The 19886-nt window shown below is 42.4% G+C and overlaps 1 protein-coding gene across 2 annotated transcripts in view; it reads left to right on the top strand.

The window, feature by feature from the left end:
* The first annotated feature begins 1645 nt into the window (after nt 1-1645).
* LOC133476511 (DNA (cytosine-5)-methyltransferase 3C-like) overlaps nt 1646-19886 on the top strand; it is a 28615-nt gene continuing 10374 nt past the window's right edge. The window contains exons 1-15 of one of the 2 annotated variants that reach the window (XM_061770015.1): nt 1646-1930; nt 5728-5855; nt 5958-6103; nt 8227-8398; nt 8493-8563; nt 9686-9791; nt 9946-10001; nt 11332-11437; nt 11771-11833; nt 11945-12006; nt 12496-12555; nt 12661-12810; nt 12933-13040; nt 17236-17365; nt 17459-17578. In XM_061770015.1, the coding sequence (XP_061625999.1) occupies nt 5732-5855; nt 5958-6103; nt 8227-8398; nt 8493-8563; nt 9686-9791; nt 9946-10001; nt 11332-11437; nt 11771-11833; nt 11945-12006; nt 12496-12555; nt 12661-12810; nt 12933-13040; nt 17236-17365; nt 17459-17578 (1474 nt within the window). In that variant the 5' untranslated portion in view covers nt 1646-1930; nt 5728-5731. Of the gene's footprint in view, nt 1931-2936; nt 4862-5727; nt 5856-5957; nt 6104-8226; nt 8399-8492; nt 8564-9685; nt 9792-9945; nt 10002-11331; nt 11438-11770; nt 11834-11944; nt 12007-12495; nt 12556-12660; nt 12811-12932; nt 13041-17235; nt 17366-17458; nt 17579-19886 lie in introns of those variants that run through there. The other variant, XM_061770006.1, reaches the window with a different exon arrangement.

The raw sequence follows: 19886 nt of genomic DNA, 5'->3' as shown, positions 1-19886 counted from the left end.
CCATCACAGTCTGGTTTGGTGCTGCTACAAAAAAGGACAAACTCCGACTGCAACGGACAATCAAAACTGCTGAAAGGATTGTCGGTACCCCCCTACCCACCCTTGAGGACTTGCACGCTGCCAGAACTAAGACAAGGGCGTGCAAAATCCTCTCGGACCCTCCCCACCCTGGTCACCAGCTCTTCCAGCTCCTTCCCTCAGGTAGGCGCTACCGATCAATGCAAACTAGAACTAGTAGACATTCCAACAGCTTCTTCCCTCTTGCAATCAACTTCTTGAACAGCTAACTTACAATTCCATTACAACAAGCTGGCAATTTTTTGACTTGAGTTCGTTGTCACATTTCTGTATTATGTATTACTCGTGCACTCACTGTAGTTGTCTCGCCGTGCTGCACTATTTGCATATTTGCATATAGTGGCCACTCATGCCAGAGTAGCATCTGCTCCATTTGCACACTGATTGAGGAGTATCTGTAACATTTGCACAACCATTGTCCCAGATTATCGCAGTACTCGTCACTTTAAACCGCATACACTCCTTGAAGTCTCAGTGCCCTTTGCACAATGGTCATTGCACCGGACTATTGCGATATTAGCCATTCGAACTGAGGACTCTGCATCTTTTTGCACAATTGTTGTTTGTTGTTGTTTTTTGTCAATGTCTTTATGTCTCCAAAGTGTTCTGTAAATTGACTGTCTGTTGTACTAGAGCGGCTCCAACTACCGGAGACAAATTCCTTGTGTGTTTTGGACATACTTGGCAAATAAAGATGATTCTGATTCTGATTCTGGAGGAGGTCCTGTTTGGCGACGTCAGTATTACATCTCTGCTTTTAGCAGATGATGTGGTTCTGATAGCTGAATCAAGCCGCGATCATCACCTCTCACTGGATCAGTTAGTCGGCCAAGTGTGAAGCGGCTGGGAAAATCAGCACCTCCAAATGAGTTTGCTGCGCACGCGATCCGTGCTCTCCCTTGGAGATAGGGTGAGAAGCTCGGTCCATCTGGAGGGGAGTAAAGCGGCTGCTCCTCTGCATAGCGCGGAGCCAGATGAGGTGGCTCAGGCAACTGGCTAGGATGCCCCCGGACAACTCCCTAGTGGGGTGTTCCGGGCACGTCCCACCGGGAGGAGGCCCCGGGGACGACCCAGGACACGCTGGAGAGACTATATCTCCCGCCTGGCCTGGGAGCACCTCGGGATTCCCCCGGAAGAGCTGGACAAGGTGGCTGGGGAGAGGGAAGTCTGGGCTTCCGTGCTTCGGCTCCTGCCCCCGCGACCTGACCTTGGATAAGCGGCAGTAAATGGATGGATGGATTCTACTTGGAATTTTAGTTCCTGAACCTCAGCGTAGTCATTTCACACGATTGTAAGGTTTGATCTGTGAGGCGTGGGCGATGCTTGTTTTTAATAGTTCATGTAGCATTAAACGTTCTGTTTTCTCCAGAAACATTTTTTTCCCCCTGGATTTTTTTGAGGCTTGAATAGCCAAAATCTTGGCCTCAAGTGTCACACATGCTTGTGACGCATACAGTATTATGAGTGACAAAAAAAACAACAACAACAAAGCACTTCAAAGTTAGAAGAACGAAATAACTAATTTCAATGTAAATTCAATAAATACTTGTGATTTATTTATTTTCCAAAGTCACAGGAAGCCACAGCAAAAGACTGAAAGGGCCACATACGGCTGTGGTGCCTTGGGTTGGAGACCCCTGGTCAAAGCGAAACTGGTCACGCCCTCCTTTTTCTTTTTCTGTGTGTGTCCGTGTGTGCGTGAGTGATTTTTTGTTTTTGCCGCCTTCTTTTTTTCCGGAGCTCCACCGAAGAGCGAGGAGGGTCGACCCAGCTCCAAGTGCTTACACGGCCTGCCGGGTCTCGTCGCCGAGTGTCAGGAGGACCTTTTATCTGGACGAGGCGAAGGCAACGTGTAAGTCTCACGCAATGATTTCAGCCGATATTTTCACACAACCAAACATTAATGATCGCATCGGTTTCATTGTTCTGCTTCTCTCTCTCTCTCTCTCTCTCTCTCTCTCTCTCGCTGTAACAAAGACCGGCTGGCACATGAAAAAGCCCCAAGACAAAGTTTGCATTTTGATAACAACTTGGGGAGAAATGTACTTTGCATCGCAGAAACGAAATACAATCTTTCATTGTACTTTTGATTGTGTTCACGCTGGTTCGTGTAATAACGTATGCATGCACGTGTACTAGTGGCCACTGGCCACAGGGTTGAAGTTTTTTTTTTTTTTTTTTTTGCCATTTTAAATCAAGTAAGTCAAGGGAAACACTTAGAATCACTACAGCGTTCGGTTGTACAAGGGAATAGAATAACAAGGTCGACGTTGTCAACTTCGGGTTTCGGTCGAGTTATAACTCAATGTGTGTGTCCTTCCGTATTTTGTATGAGGATGGAAACTCGCGGCAACAAACAAACAAAACTCGCGATACTTCAGGTACGCGATTCGGACCTAAATAGTCTGAAAGATGAAAACTGCCCTGAGCGGGTTGGCCCACAGATATGTAGAGACATATGCGTGTTGGAGCAGACCGGTTAACCGACCTGCCTACGTGGCGGCCATGTTTGCGGGGGCAACGTGCCCATTAAAGGCAATGCGTGGAAATGAAAACAAGTCGTAACTTGCTCATTTCTTAACAGATTTTCTTCAGGTTTACTTTTTTTTGTGTGTTTGTGAATACCAAAGCGTGTGCTATCAAAACAGAACATTAAAAAAAAACAGCCCAAATAACTATTTGTACCTGTAAAAGGTTATTCCCAGTTCACTTGTGATTGTATGGCATTGTGTGCAATGCACAATTTGCAGACATTCTTGTCAATTTGCTTTTTGTGCCTTCCACAAAAATGGAATGTGCCCGCAATTTGCCCCCACTAGCTTTGCGTCGCTGTGGGCATGCAGCTTAATGGGGCTTGTTGTAGCTACCTAGTATTCATTTCTATGGGTTGAATGGAGCTCTCTGGGTGGCACAAGCCAGTGCAAACTGTAGGCCGGTCCCAAGCCCGGATAAATGCAGTGGGTTGTGTGGATTACATTTTGTGCAGACAATGTAATCTGAAGGAGGTTACTGACTGTAAATTAGTGGTAGGGGAGAGTGTGGCTAGACAGCATAGGATGGTGGTGTGTAAAATGACTCTGGTGGTGGGGAAGGAGATTAGGAAGACACAGGCAGAGCAGAGAACAATGGGGTGGAAGCTAAGAAAGGAAGAGTGGTGTGCGCCTTTTCGAGAAGAGATGAGACAGGCTCTTGGTGGATAGGTGGCGCTTCCAGAAGACTGGACCAGGACAGCTAAGGCGATCAGAGAGTCAGGCAGGAGAGTACTTGGTCTACCTTCTGGTAGGAAAGGGGAGAAGGAGACTTGGTGGTGGAACCTCAAAGTACAGGAAATCATGCAAGAATAGAGGTTCGCTAAGAAGAAGGGGGACACTGAGAGGACTGAAGAGACGAGAAAGGAATACATGGAGATGTGACATACGGCAAAGGTAGAGGAGGGAAAGGCCAAACGAGGCATATGATGACATGTATGCCGGGTTGGACACTAAAGAAGGAGAAAAATATCTATATACATTGGCCAGACAGAGGGATAGAGATGGGAAGGATGTGCAGCAGGTCAGGGTGATGAAGGATAGAGATGAAAATATGTTGGCTGGTGCCAGTAGTGTGCTAGATAGATGGAAAGAGTACTTCGAGGAGTTGATGAATGAGGAAAATGAGAAAGAAGGCACTAAAGAGGATGAAAAATGGAAAGGCAGTTGCTCTAGGAGAGGTGGCTGTGAAGTGTTTGACCAGCTTGTTCAACAGAATTCTAGCGAGTGAGAAAATTCCTGAGGAATGGAGGAAAGGTGTCCTGGTGCCCATTTTTAATAACAAGTGTGATGTGCAGAGCTGTGGAGGAACTATAGAGGAATAAAGTTGATTAGCCACACAATGAAGTTATGAGAAAGAGTAGTGGAGCCTCGACACAGGACAGAAGTGAGTATTTGCGAGCAACAGGATGGTTTCATGCCTTGAAAGAGTACCACAGATGCATTATTTGTCTTGAGGGTGTTGATGAAAAAGCACAGAGAAGGTCAGAAGGAGCTACATTGTGTCTTTGTAGAGCTAGAGAAAGCCTACGACAGAGTACCCAGAGACGAACTGTGGTACTGCATGCGGAAGTCTGGAGTGGCAGAGTAGTATGTTAGAATAATACAGGACATGTACGAGGGCAGCAGAAAAGTGGTGAGGTGTGACAGAGGAGTTTATGGTGGCGGTGGACTGCGTCGGGGATCAGCCCTGAGTCCCTTCCTCTTTGCAGTGATGATGGATAGGCTGACAGATGAGGTTAGGAAAGATTATAAAACGGTGGTGATGATGTACGGATTAGAGACAGTGGCACTGAAGAGACAACAGGAAGCAGAGCTGGAGGCGGCGGAAATGAAGATGTTCAGGTTCTATCTCGGAGTGACCAGGTTGGATAGGATTAGAAATGAGCTCATCAGAGGGACAGCCAAGGTTCGATGTTTATGAGACCAAGTTAGAGAGCGCAGACTTCGACTGGTTGGACACGTTCAGAGGAGAAATAGTGAGTATATTGGTCGAAGGATGATGAGGATGGAGCTGCTCGAGGAAGACCAAAGAGAAGGTGGATGGATGTCGTGAGGGAAGACATGAGGGCAGTTGGTGGTCGAGAGGAGGATGCAGGAGATAGGCTGACATGGAAAAGTATGACACATTGTGGCGACCCCTCACGGGACAAGCTGAAAGGAAAAGAAGAAGTTTATTTCTAAGGGTTGGCCAGTTACTGGGATATGTCAGCCGTCCACCATATTGGATGTGGCAGATATGCTCTTAAACTAATGTGAGTATGAACTGCAAGCGCGTGAGCGTTTGCAGCCAATTCTGTCCGTTGTCTATGTAATTGTGCGACTGGGCGCCGCCCCCTTCTGACACAGAGCTGGCGCGCTGTTGCTGAATTCTTTTTTTTTTTTGTCGAATACCAGTCTTTAAGAATTTTGGTATCAAAAAAATGTTGCCGGCTAAAATTCACATTTCGGTTTTGCTACTGGTACTTGGTGCAACACTCATTATGTTACATTGCATTACGGTGCGAGAGAGAGATAATCTTGGGCAATGATCCAATTTTACATAATTGTTCTGATCATTTTTATTAATCCACTACAAATAATGTATGTTTGTTTATCTATCTATGTCAGCAATGTATATCAACAGGCAGAGCAATTAAATGCTCTTTCACTAGATTGTACGATAAACCTCTTGCCAGTCATACAACATAGTAATATACTGGTTTCAACAAAACAGGCCCAAATTTCACACTAAATGCATTTGTGAGTAAATTGAGAATTGAGATAATCTGTATATACTTTCTGCTACATTTTGGTGGTCTGTTGTGGGATTTTTATAATGTAAAATTAGTGGTTTGGCTCAATAAAGGTTGGGCTGATGCAGAAATTGGGAAATGTCATTGGCAAGCTGTTTGAATGGCAAACTAGGCGCTGACATGCACACAGTAACAGACACACTGAAAGAAAGAAAAATTATTCATATGCAATCATTTCACAATTGATTGTGTAATAAATAAAGAAAAATAGCCTATGTATTACGTTGGCACTGCCCCTAACACAGACTACAGCGATGTGATGGAGTCTAAGCGTTGGTCCTGTTATCTGCCATTTGCTTCTTGTCTTTTTCCTTCCCGACGATCAGCAAGATGAGCAAAAGAGTGATCGTGAGCCCAGACTCGTTCCCTGATGAGACTGACTGGTTAAATTCGCTGACGTGGCTCAACACTCTTTTGAAGACCAAATTCCGACGCGTCCAGCACACGTGTTCCGGTACTTCATCATTTCTTTTGCTTTTGACCACCTTAACCAAAACTACACTTCCATGGTGGTCTCACACTGTTTGTGTGTGTTATCATGTAATATATATTACAGGTGCGTGTCACTGCCAGATCATGGACTGCGTCATACCAGGCTCAATCGACATGACCAAGGTGAAGTTTGATGCAAAAGCCGAGCAGGACTGCAAGCACAACTTCAGTCTCCTCCAAGAGGCCTTCACCAAGAACCACATCACAAGGGTACGGTGTTAATTCGCTTGAATCTGCACTTTTGGGGTTTAAAGGAATTGCTTAGGTAGCCCTGTTGGTGTATTGATCACATGTTTGATGGTGTTGAACTAATGTGCTCACAAATTAGACCATATTGCAAAAGTGTTAACTGCATTGTGAGAATGTTATAATGCGATTACAAAAGCGGTTTTCTCTAGATCAGTGGTCACTAACATGTTGGCCTGTTGTTAAAAAAAAAATAATAATAATAATTGCTCACTAGTCACCCAGGAAGTGGCAATGATTAGTAAGGGGGAAGTTAGAAAGGCATTAAAGAGAATGAAAAATGGAAAGGCCGTTGGTCCTGATGACATTCCTGTGGAGGTATGGAAGCATCTAGGAGAGGTGGCTGTGGAGTTTTTGACTAGCTTGTTCAATAGAATTCTAGTGCGTGAGAATATGCCTGAGGAATGGAGGAAAAGTGTACTGGTGCCCATTTTTAAGAACAAAGGTGATGTGCAGAGCTGTGGCAACTATAGAGGAATAAAGTTGATGAGCCACACAATGAAGTTATGGGAAAGAGTAGTGGAGGCTAGACTCAGGACAGAAGTGAGTATTTGCGAGCAACAGTATGGTTTCATGCCTAGAAAGTGTAACACAGATGCATTATTTGCCTTGAGGATGTTGATGGAAAAGTACAGAGAAGGTCAGAAGAAGCTACATTGTGTCTTTGTAGAGCTAGAGAAAGCCTATGACAGAGTACCCAGAGAGGAACTGTGGTACTGCATGCGGAAGTCTGGAGTGGCAGAGATGTATGTTAGAATAATACAGGACATGTACGAGGGCAGCAGAACAGCGGTGAGGTGTGCTGTCGGTGTGACAGAAGAATTTAAGGTGGACGTGGGACTGCATCAGGGATCAGCCCTGAGCCCCTTCCTTTTTGCAGTGGTGATGGATAGGCTGACAGATGAGGTTAGACTGGAATCCCCGTGGACCATGATGTTTGCAGATGACATTGTGATCTGCAGTGAAAGCAGGGAGCAGCTGGAGGAACAGTTAGAAAGATGGAGGCATGCACTGGAAAGAAGAGGAATGAAGATTAGCCGAAGTAAAACAGAATATATGTGCATGAATGAGAGGGGTGGTGGGGGAAGAGTGAGGCTACAGGGAGAAGAGATAGCGAGGGTGGAGGACTTGAAATACTTGGGGTCAACCGTCCAGATCAATGGTGAGTGTGGTCAGGAAGTGAAGAAACGGAACGTGTGGAGGAAGGTGTCAGGTGTGTTATGTGACAGAAGAGTCTCTGCTAGGATGAAGGGCGAAGTTTATAAAACAGTGGTGAGGCCAGCCATGATGTATGGATTGGAGACAGTGGCACTGAAGAGACAACAGGAAGCAGAGCTGGAGGTGGCGGAAATGAAGATGTTGAGGTTCGCTCTTGGAGTGACCAGGTTGGATAAAATTAGAAATGAGCTCATCAGAGGGACAGCCAAGGTTCGATGTTTTGGAGACAAAGTTAGAGAGCGCAGACTTCGACTGTTTGGACACGTCCAGATGAGAAATAGTGAGTATATTGGTAGAAGGATGATGAGGATGGAGCTGCCAGGCAAGAGAGCTAGAGGAAGACCAAAGAGAAGGTTGATGGATGTCGTGAGGGAAGACATGATGGCAGTTGGTGTTCGAGAGGAGGATGCAGGAGATAGGCTTACATGGAAAAGGATGACGCGCTGTGGCGACCCCTAACGGGACAAGCCGAAAGGAAAAGAAGAAGAAGTCACCCATGATGCGACATTAAGATTCCCTCGGAATGATGTAGAAGTTATCGTTTGAAAATGTAAACACTATTATATTATATACTGATATTTATTGTTGGATAGTGATATTTTTCTGTTTCCCACCTTGTTAAATCATTGTTGGTAATTATCGTGACAAATCATTAACATGATAAGTGTATTCACATAGATGACTATCATTAACTATTAATAATAACATAATGACAGACAGCTACTACCATAGGAGGACAAATTATAATTGGCTTGTACAGAATAAACAACATCAACATTATTGTGTAATTAGATATTTGTGCTGGTTGTAATATTTGATTGAATGACATGAGGAGCTAAATCTTTCACACTTTCTTTGTTTTCCTTTAGAACATTCCATGTGATGAACTCATAAAAGGGGATTTTAAAATCAACTTTGAGTTCCTCTTATGGTTCAAAGCCTTCTACACAGCCAATGTGACAGATGAAGAATACGATGCCGTGAATGCTCGCAACAACCGTGATATCAGCCTGTACCTGCCATCTAACAACTCTACAAAATGTAATTTCATATCTTTGCAGCTGTGGCAGTAATGTAAGGATGTGGGTATGTTTTGATTGCAGTATTAACTGGAATTGCATTTTGTCTTTATTAGGCAGCACTAAACCGGACCACTCCACTAAAGACAGCAGATTTAAGAAAACCGAGCCGCTGGCCCCCAGCAAGGTAGCTAGCGCTCAGGTTTATTCCAGAACACTCTGACGCTGTCTCGGGATGCTCAACGAAGGGAGAGACCTTAGAGACCTTTTCGTAATTCTGGGTGGCAAAAGCCAGATCCTAAAATCATAGTTTTTTGGCCATAAAGAGAACAACTTTTTTTTTTCTCTCTCAAAATGATCTATTTTCTGAATAATACCCTTTTTCCAATGTAACCATTATTTCTACACAACTCTTTCAAATGGTGAAGTGTCTCTTATTCTTTGACTACCAGTAATTTTATACATGTGACAATACAGTAGTATAAAATATGCATATCAAATCAAAAAGTACAAAAATGTACACAGAAACACTGGTTGTCTAACTGTTGGAGTCAGCGTGGATCGATTGGCCATGCCTGCGCGCCACTCTGCAGGCATGACCAAACAACCCACGCTTAATCCAACCGTCACGCTTAGGTTGGGAATTTCAAAATTGCTGAAATTTGTCAGAGCACAACATAACGTGGGTCGTACGTTTTCAGCAAGTGACAAAACCATGGAAAAGTACTGAAAATCTTTAGCAAAAAATGCTTTCACTTCCCAGGTTTAGTTATGTTTATCTTAAGCAGCACGGTAGGTGCGTTCAAGAGCATCTGTCAATTAGACACTCGTTGTTTCGCTGGTGTTACCTTTTCGCTCGACTGTCATGTGTCCAGCAAGCTCTATATCAGGAAAGGAACACAGGAGAAGCTTGGTTATATTGCTCTTGTTTTCTTAAAAAGTGCACGACATGTTTCAAGTGACACTTGCAGACAGTAAAATGTCTGTCAACTCTTTTCGCTCCCTGTTTGTTGTATTTACCGCGGAAACCAAATTGAACCCACGCTGGAGATTTGAATGATGGCGGTGCTTCTTCAAATTTTCAGGCAAGCAACAGGCACACACACACACACACACACACACATCGAGCGTCAATGCAAAGTGAATTGCAAACCCCCCACCCCCCAAAAAAAAACATGGTCCATAAGGGCATATTGTCGCGTGCAGAGCGTTCCGAACGTTATTTAAAGAGAAGTGATACTATACTGTATATACATGACTTGCTTGTTTTCTATGTGTTTTCATTGAATCCACCTATTTCCTATTTAAGGACCTGGAAATTGGAGATGAAGACTCTCTGTGTGACAGTGAAGGCTTGACAGAGAGCAATGATGAACACATGTCAGACGGCACCTATAATAAAAAAGTACCACAAGGTAACACAATTAAGTCGAAAAACTGTCATTTCATAACTGCATGTAATTAAGTAAGTACTGGAAGGAAATTAACAACCCAACAGCAGTGTGCTTTGAGTGGCTCGTAAAGGTAATAACATGTGAAGGACAAGATAATAAAGTATGTTTGTCTCAGACATACACAAGATACGCGACGGCCCACTTGGACAGAATGGAAACTCTTGGAAAAAGGTATATTTTCGTTTGTTCTAGCCATACATTCTTTACATATCTATGTACCAACAATCTGTGAGCTGTGCATGATGGCTGAAATGCATGAATGTTATTTTGCAAATCATCCAATTATTTGTTTTCCGGTCCACCGTCGGTGATGAAGCAAATGATTGGGAATTGATTTAAGCAGTGGAGCTATCTGATTGGGGGGGGGGGGGGGGGGGGGGTTAGTGAGCTTGTCAACCACAGCTAACAGAGTGCGAGCATTGTTGAGATTCTTACTAATGATGTCAGAAAAAATGTTGCTGACGAGCCCTGACTAGCTCTTGGTTAAAATTACAAAGACTTTGTCTTTAGAGGTCATAGTATATTTGGAGTTTAGTTTTTTTTACCTTTTTTTAATAGCAAAGCAAAAGCAAAGCAAATTGGTTTATATAGCGCATTTCATACACAAGGTAACTCGATGTGCTATATGTGATTAAAAACATTTAAAAACAAAGGAAAAAAACAGCTTATAAGCATTTAAAAGAAAGAGAACAAAATATAGTCCAAGAAATATGAAGTGGAAATGCTCTAAAAAGCATGAGGAAAAAAAGAACATTTTTAACCTGGACTTAAAAACATTGACACTTGGGGGCGACGTCACTTCTTTTGGCAACTTATTCCATTTGTGTGCAGGATAACAGCTAAATGCTGCTTCACCATGTTTCCTTTGGACTCTGTGCTCCCCTATTTGACCCGAGTGTGTCGATCTCAGAGCCCTACTGGGTTTATATTCCATTAGCATTTCTTTCATGCATTCAGGACCGAAAACCATTTCATGATTTATAGACCAGTAGCAGAACTTTAAAATCTATTCTCAAGCTGACCGGGAGCTGCAGCTGTTTAATGTTCTTTTGGGGAGTCCAGTCAGAAGACCATTACAATTGTCAAGTCTACTTGAGATAAAAGCATGGATGAACTTCTCCTGGTCTGCTTGCCACATTGCAAGCCTTCACTCTGGGTATGTTCTTCAGATGGTAGAAGGCAGTTTTAGGAATTGATTTGATATGACTGTTGAAAGTCAGGTCGGACTCTATCAGAACACCAAGGTTTCGGACTAATAGACACAGAGCTGAACTTTTGGGAGGATCGGTAATTCAAAGAACACACAGAAATAATTAGAAATAGCCAAGTCCTTAATGTCAACATCCTTAGAGATTACCAAGTTTAGGGTGTGGCCTTGAGTGTGGGTTGGACTGTTGAGAGAGAGCAAACGTGGCCATTTTAGCAGAGAGTTCTTCTGTATTTTTAAATAGACCTTTTCATAATGTTTATCCAAAACATTTGCACTTATTTCCTGTTTAAGACCCTGGCCATTGGAGATGAAGAATCTCTGTGTGACAGTGAAGGCTTGACAGAGAGCAATGATGAACCCATGTCAGACGGCGCCGATAACAAAAAAGTGCCACGAGGTAACGCAATTTAGTCGAAAAACTGCAGCGACTGTCCTTTCATAACTGCATTTAATAAGGTACTGACTTATGGTGTTTATGTGTTCTTGACATCTTTGAAATTGCTTAACTTGAAGCATGACTGTCACAATTTATTCATTTTTTTATGTCGTCCAACTTAAAAAAAAAATACGATTACATCTGTATAGAAGCAGCTTGTAAATTAAACAAAAATGACAATATAGTTATTTTTGAGTGCTGCATATATTTACATTTTTGAAGTTGCTGAATAAGTGTTCTCTCATCAGGTGTTACATATTGCCATTCTTTTTTCTTTTCTTTTTTCCCCCCCAGAACGGAATGAGCTCTATATGAGAGCTATAAAGCCGTGTCACGTACTCCTTACCAAATTAAAAGGTAAGAAATACATGTAAAGTCTAGTAAAAGAATATAATTCTCTGCCTAGTATAATGTCCATGTTACTGCAAATAAATTACTAATAAAGTATGTTTGTCTTTATTTCCTTAGACCTAAACATAAACAACATACACGACGACCCACTTGGAGAGAGCGACGACTCTGATGAAAGGGTATATTTCCGTTTCTTCTATCCATATATTTTTTTACATACATAAGCTAAGTTAAATGGATAAATGTTATTTTGTGAACCATTCTGTCGCTCTTTTCTGTCCCCGGTCGGTGATTAAGTAAGTTTGGGAATCAATTTAATGGTGTACTCACACTAGGCAATAGTTGCCGTGCTTGAGCCCACTTGACTTCTTGGCCCTTTTTCGTGCTCTGATGCGGGTTCGAGTTTGATGGCCTTCCCCCTTCGCTTTAAAGTAAGCCATTTTAAACCTTAAATAAAAACTTTTTTTCCCGGAGGGAGACGCGGCAGCCAAAACGTGCCAGCGTCCTCACTTTCAGGTTCAATAGATTGTTTTCAAATGATCAAATTGGATTTATAATTTGTTGGACTATTGTTATTATTATAAACAAATACAAATTTAAGTTAGCAATACACACATTAGGGACCTAGTTTAAGGTCAACCTACTGATTGTTTCCCCCTAATTTTCAGGAGGAAATAACCTCGCCCCCCCATAAAGCGCCCAGAGGACAACGAAAAGCGGCTTACCAGGTAATTTTACAAGATCACAATCTAGTTGGACTTATCGCTGAAAATACCTTGACCCTTGTTTGAGCTCAAATTTGTGTGTTTTTTTTTTTTTTTTTTTTTCTTCAGGATGGGAAAGGGTTTTTGACTGGTGAGCTTGTGTGGGGGAGAGTTGAGGGGTGTCCTTGGTGGCCCGGTTTGGTCATTCCTTGGAAAAAGAGGTTTGCACCTAAAAGTTTGCGGCGGGTCGAATGGTTTGGAGACGGAACGTTCTCAAAGGTTTGACTACTGCTCAGATGTAGTATTATTATTCGTTTTAATAATATATATATTTTTGGGAATTATTGTGCTGCAGTGTGCTGGAAGTCCATTTCTAGAACATACTGTATTTTCTATCGCAGATCAAAACGGAAGCTTTGCTGCCGTTCAATGATTTCACTGGAAATTTTTGCAAAAATTCATTTGCCAGCCTGCCCACCTACAAGGAGGCCATCTTCCAGGTCATAGAGGTGAGAGGTCAACATCAAGCTGCAATCAGCAGTTATTAAAACAACACAGTACTGTACGTGTATGCGTACAACAGTCGACCTGAAGTAGTCTTTTCACTATTGACCTTCCAACCACGACGCTGTCACGCAAATTTCCGGTTGGAAAAAACTCCAATGTCACCACTTGTAAAATTACCTCATTTGACAAAAAACAGGGGAAATGGCTTGAATGACGCGTTTACCGGTAGCCTCCTTTTCTACCACCGCAGTTTGAATGTGTCAAGTGTCAGTTGATGTTACACTTGCCACTTAAAAAGGCCACAAAGCAGGAAGGCTACCTGTACTGTGTTGTCTTTTATGTCTATTGTATTTCATATGTCTGCCGCAAACTACGACGACTCAATATTTACAATTGCCTATGGTAATAGTTCAAACCGTAACTATACCATAAACTACGATCATCAAACACTTTAGTGTGATTTCAAACTCCTCTTTCATTACCTTTAAAAATAAACGGCTTACAGATGATTTGATTTCGGGAAAATGCAACAGTAGTGCGTGTTCATGCACATGCCGTGAAGACGCACCGAAACTTCCACTAACAACCCAGGCAAAACTTAGCCCCTCCGTGACATACGAAGCTTGTCTCTCAATCGAGATGCAGCCGTTCAAACACACTTGCTTGACGGCAATTACTGGACTACTTTCATATTTAGAAAGGACTTTGACACAATGTCAGAGCGGTCCAGAAATAGCACACCAAAATGCAAAATGTGTGTTTTCCCCACAGATAAAAATGTAAATATGTGACTTTGTGAATAATGACCTACAAGTTTGGGGACAGTTGATTACTGTATTACTGAAAACACTTTACAGTTGTGCTCATAAGATCACGTACCCTGGCACAATTTGTGAAATATTGGCTTTTTTTTTTTTACTATGACTGATGAATAAACAGGGACCATCTAATGAATGTGTTGTTTAATGCTTGTTGTGCTATTCTAAAATGCCTTATAGTTGAATTTGAATCCTGTTAAAAATATATGTGCTCTTTCTGATCACTTTTTTTTTTTTTTTGGTCTTCTTTAAATAACGGTGCACATTTGATAAATTCTGCCAGGTGACGACACCTGCGAGCACAACTGTATTAGCGAGATACATAGCACTGTCTGTTCTGGCGCACAGGAGGGTACAGTGTCGAACTCATTTTTGTCACGGGCCACATCCTAGTTGTGTCACGCGTCCCTTCGTGGTAACGGTATATATCACAATACAGTATATACATAAGTGGAAAAGTTATAATGGAAGGATTTTTGAGTAGGTTATATATTTCTAAAGCTAAATAGATGGGGGGGGGGAGAATTAAATATCAACCACAAAAAAAAACAAAGCCAAAATGTAATTTTAAAATTTGTAAACATTTATTTTGCACATCTCCAAATTAAAATTCAGCACAACAATTATGCATTAATGTGTGTATTCTGTCTTGTGCAACAAACACAATCGACATAGGTGATATAAGGATTCGCACTTAAGACTTTAGAGACTCCTCCTGGCTGACGTGTGGTAATAATGTACACGATTTGCGGATATTTATGAAGGTGACATTTTGAATAAATCTATTTCATTTATCGTTTCTTTTTGGATGCCTCCTTCTAAGGTCGATGCCTCGGGGGGGCAAACAAGTACTGTATGGTTTTAACACTTGTCTTGGTTGATTCGAAATGACAGCTTAATTGTAATTTATATTTATTTTATTTTATAGATGTTTTTGATCCCTTGTAATTTTATGGGTGCTGGGATTTATTTTAAGGGTAATTCAGCCCCCCCCCCACCAAAAAAAAAAAGGGTGTTAGAAAGGCCTATGCTTGAGTGAAAGGAAGAGAGAAAAAAAGAAAAATGCAGCGAGTCCACTCTTTGTCCGACCCCGTTGGCCCTCCCTTTGCACTGGGTCTCTTTCAGCCCCCCACCCGAGCCCCCCAGTCTTCCGGCAGCCTGTCGGTGGCATGTGGAGGGGGGGGGGGGGGGCACTTTTTCCTCACTTCCGCTGAGAGCCGCCGAGAAAAACATCTTTAGGGGTCTGGAAACGTGGAAGATCATCGCAAATTTGCCCCTTTTTTCCCCTCTCCCCCCCCCACCCCCACCGCCCCCTCCCGCCGCCAAAAAGAAACGCCATCCAAACATCCGAAGAGTGGATGGTTGCGTTCAAGTGCCTCGTGGAGCGCATCGCCGTAGAGCCTCGACTGCAACCACAAGTGCGGCCACACGGACGACAAAGGAGCGAGACAAAGCCACCGATCGCTGGATTTTTCAATGACAGTCGACGCGTTCGTTCTCCGGCACCGAGCGAAAAGCAGATTGCGTGTGTAGTTTGACTCACTCGAATTTTGCACATCTTTGCTAACTGCTGTCGTAAGTTGAGCCCACTTGGCTCGTAAACGTCTTTGAAATCGGTTGAGTCGCGCTCCACCAGCTAAATTTCTCTCCCTTTGTCGTCCGTATGAACGCATGAGAAATCATTCGCCGTCATTTGACATTTGATAGATTCTCCAGTTTCGGCATGAGGGGTTTAAAAAATGTCCCAACTCGCTTGAATTGAACCGATTCCTGATTGGTTGTTGCACCATTTGGACAAAAGTAAATGGACGAACCAAACTGTCTTGTCAATGATTAGCTTTTAGTCAGCAAAAGAATTGAGTGGGACAATTTAGCGCGTTTTAGTGGGACAGAACTAATTGGACAAAACAAACAGTAACAGTACATTATTACCTTATAATAAACATCATTTAGTATGTGTTAGCGGGACGAAACTAATTTGAAAAAACAAAAAAAACAGTAACAGTACATTATTCCCTTGTAATAAACATCATTTAGTATATGTTAGCGGGACAAAACTAATTTGAAAAAACAAAAAAAAACTAACAGAATATTATTACCTTATAATAAACATCATTTAGTATGTGTTAGCGGGACGAAACTAATTTGACAAACCAAACAACAATAGCGAATCTTTTTTCATTTTACAAGCAAAAGTTAGTATGTCGGCCAAAGACAACTTAGTGGCAAAAAGGGGTTCACACTCTGTGGTTTGGCAATGGTTCGGTTTTGAGCCGGACGACAGCGCTCAAGCCACAGTGATCTGCAAAGTGTGCAGGGGGTCTGTCAAAACATGCGGGGGCAACACCACCAACTTGTTTAACCATCTGAAACGCGCGCATCCCAAAGAACACGACAAAAGTATATCTATGCGCGCTAAGGTATCTGCGCAACAGGCAAGCGGGTCGTCCCAACGCTGCGGCTTGGTGGAAGCGGAGTGCGAGAGGAGGACAAGGTCCGGACAAGGCAGTGCACACAAGGAGGTGACTGATCCTGCAGCTTCGTTTGTTTGCATACGGACATTCTTTAGCGTTCCCCATTCTGCGGGGGCTATAGAGCGAGTCATCCATTGACCAAAGGGTCGACGGTTGGTTCGAATCCCGCACACACGGGAAGGGAGGGTGACGCGAGAAGCAAACGAAGGCTCTGATTGGGAGTAATTACGAAAAAAAAAAAAAAGAGAGAAAACTCTGCACACGTTTCAATGCTTGACGAAGGTGCCAGCGCGTCTAATACAGCTGTTGCTAAATTGCCGGAGACTGTGCACCGCGCCAACGTCGGTCCCTCCTGAGAGAATCTTCAACAAACAGACCGGATCATTTCCAGACAGACAAAAACAAAACCAGATTAGCTCCTCAAAGATGAGGCACAAACAAGTGTTTTTCAAAGCCAATCTGAACTACAGATAAGTTATCTGGATACTGATTAATTGTTCTTGTGTCGTGTGTTTGCCAGTGATTCTGAACTGATGAATTTAAAAAAAAAAAAAAAAAAAAAATCAGATTAATCACAGGCACCAAATATACCACACAGTAGCACATTTTGCTTTAAAATGATATTTTAAACCTGTTGTGCTGTGATGAAAAGAGAGTTCAGTGCTGCATTAGATGCAAATGACCTGTTTGGGTTGGTTTTGTTGGTTTTTCTTCTCCAAAAGTCCAATTGGGGTGACTTTTGAAGCAAACTTTGCCTCCGAGCTCACCGGTTGGCAACTCCTCACTTATCTTTAAATATTGTCATAATCTAACTTTCCTACAGAGGACTACTCTTTGTTGCAAAATTCATGTTACATCCGATTCAGTGCATGTACCAAGTGCTAATCACAAACTATAACCTCCAGCTGGCAAGTGAACGCTGTGACAAGTCCTTTGAAGAGGCAAAAGGAGATAAAGAAAAAGAACTAAATCTGATGCTGGACTGGGCCTTGAAAGGATTTCTGCCGACAGGACCGGAGGGATTCGCACCAGTTTGTAAGTGCACACCAGCGGCCCAGCAGATTTTGCACTTTCGGACTCCAAACACGCGTCTTCAAAACATTTTCCTCTCCGTCTTCTTCGCTTCAGCTCTTCAAGACGCCGCAAAATTAGATTCGGACTCTGCTCATTCTGACTGGCAGCCGCCAGTGAAAAAGAAATTTGCTTCTAAGAGTAGGGCAAGCACCTCCAACTACACCTTCACAAGAGGTAGGTACACTTGGTAATCCACAATCTTAATTTCAAAGTAAAAGACATAAGGCTGTGTCGCGATCGTGAGAAAAGATGACAGTTCATTGAATGAATGAGGAACACCGTGTAAAAAAGCCACTGAAGTTAAACCAGAGTCGTGCGGTAAGTCAGTGTCGCTCACAGCGCGTAAATACCGTTCTCAAACTAGTTATTGTTATTTTATAGTTTATAGTTTAGTTTACATTGCCAAAGTCACTGTTCTGCTTATTATTTTTTGATATAATAATAGGTTTCTCCACTTTGTGGTCAGAGACCAGAGTCATTGATGTAACTAACCCATGTTCTACTAATACAGAATGGAAAAAGCTAGAAACAAATCTTCTCTTTCTTTTGGTAGGTTCGGTATTTGCGTTGTCACAGAACACAATATTATAATATCTTGCGTACCGGCCAATTTTCTTTGCGCCACCGTGCGTATGTTAAAGTGGACATATTTTCCCAAACCAACATTCGTAGTAATAGTAGTATTTGGGATGTAATATTTTCTCAGTAAACGTGTGAAATATGAATTAAAGTCATCCACGCATTCCTAAGTTCCAGATGTTTTATCTGCAGAGAGGACTGAAATCAGGTCATTTGAATTTCTCGAGCTTACTTACATCACCGGGGAAGATCTCCGCCTTCTCTTTCCGCTCCCAAGCCAGTACTGTCAACATAAAGACGTGTGCTCACACAAGTGGGTCTTCTACACGGAGGCTACCAATCAAGGAAAGGGGCGGTCTTAGCCAAATATGGGCAAATCGGATACAAAACTGGGTCAAACAGAAGTAGCTGTCAGAGGAGCCTTTTCTGGACACACGTATCACAAAACCAGGATGTTTTTTTTTTTTTTTTAATGAAATTGACACTCTTATACTAAGTCCATGTTAGAGTCACTCTTCTTCTACTTCTTCTTTTCCTTTGGGCTTGTCCCTTTAGGGGTCGCCACAGCGCGTCATCCTTTTCCATCCTCCTCTCGAACACCAACTGGCCTCATGTCTTCCCTCACGACATCCATCCACCTTCTCTTTGGTCTTCCTCTAGCTCTCTTGCCTGGCAGCTCCATCTTCATCATCCTTCTACCAATATACTCACTATTTCTCCTCTGGACGTGTCCAAACCATCGAAGGCTGTCCCTCTGATAAGCTCATTTCTAATTTTATCCAACCTGGTCACTCAAGGCAAATAATGCATCTGTGGTACTCTTTCTAGGCATGAAACCATACTGTTGCTCGCAAATACTCACTTCTGTCCTGACTCTAGCCTCCACTACTCTTTCCCATAACTTCATTGTGTGGCTCGTCAACTTTATTCCTCTATAGTTCCCACAGCTCTGCACATCACCCTTGTTATTATAAATGGGCACCAGCATACTTTTCCTCCATTCCTCAGGCATCTTCTCACACGCTAGAATTCTATTGAACAAGCTGGTCAAAAACTCCACAGGCACCTCCCCTAGATGCTTCCATACCTCCACAGGAATGTCATCAGGTCCAACTGCCTTTCCATTTTGCATCCTCTTTCCAACTTCCCCCTTACTAATCATTGCCAGTTAGCAATGCCTTTCTCAAATCTTTATCCCATTTTCAAAAAGTTACTATCATAGGAAAGCTTGCGAAAGACATAATCGGAAAACATAACGATGTTAATCATTTTTCATTCCTTCCAAAGTTAAATTAAAGAATGCTGCACTCAAAAACATGCAATTAAGAGCGGAGAATGAACAAACACGGCACAAGTTTTTAAAATACAACACACAGTGTTGAGAGGCATTTTTAGTCGATAAAATTCATGTAATTAGCATTGTAAAAAAAAAAAAAGTGAAAAAAAAAAAGGAAACATTTGGGAGGGAAATGTGGAAAAAAATCTGTGCATGCCGAATGTCGAGTATGCGGGGGCGGCACTGTATGTATTTTTATTTTATTTTTTGATTGCTTCAAACCCTTTGTTGTTGAAGAGTGGATCTTTTATACATTCATTTGACCATTAAATATTATAAGAAACTGTAATACACAGCACATTGGTTCAATAAAAAAAAAAAAAAGAGATGCACATATTTTGTCCTAATTTAAAATGCCATTTTTGGCTTATATCTGGATAGGAAGTGCACGGTTCTGGTAGCGCTGACAAAAATTGTGGTGCAGTGTATGAATATACAGTACAGAGACCCAATCCAGTGACCTTGAGAAGAAAGAAAAAAAGCACTGATGATGACAGAAAAGAGTTAGGAGAAACATTCAATTGTTTGAACTGTCTGACTTGGACTGATTTACTTTGATATTTCACT

This window comes from Phyllopteryx taeniolatus, chromosome 1 (genome assembly GCF_024500385.1).
Source record: "Phyllopteryx taeniolatus isolate TA_2022b chromosome 1, UOR_Ptae_1.2, whole genome shotgun sequence".
Classification (NCBI taxonomy): domain Eukaryota; kingdom Metazoa; phylum Chordata; class Actinopteri; order Syngnathiformes; family Syngnathidae; genus Phyllopteryx; species Phyllopteryx taeniolatus.
The sequence above is the reverse complement of the archived record's forward strand: the minus strand, read 5'-3'. Positions and strand labels throughout refer to the sequence as shown.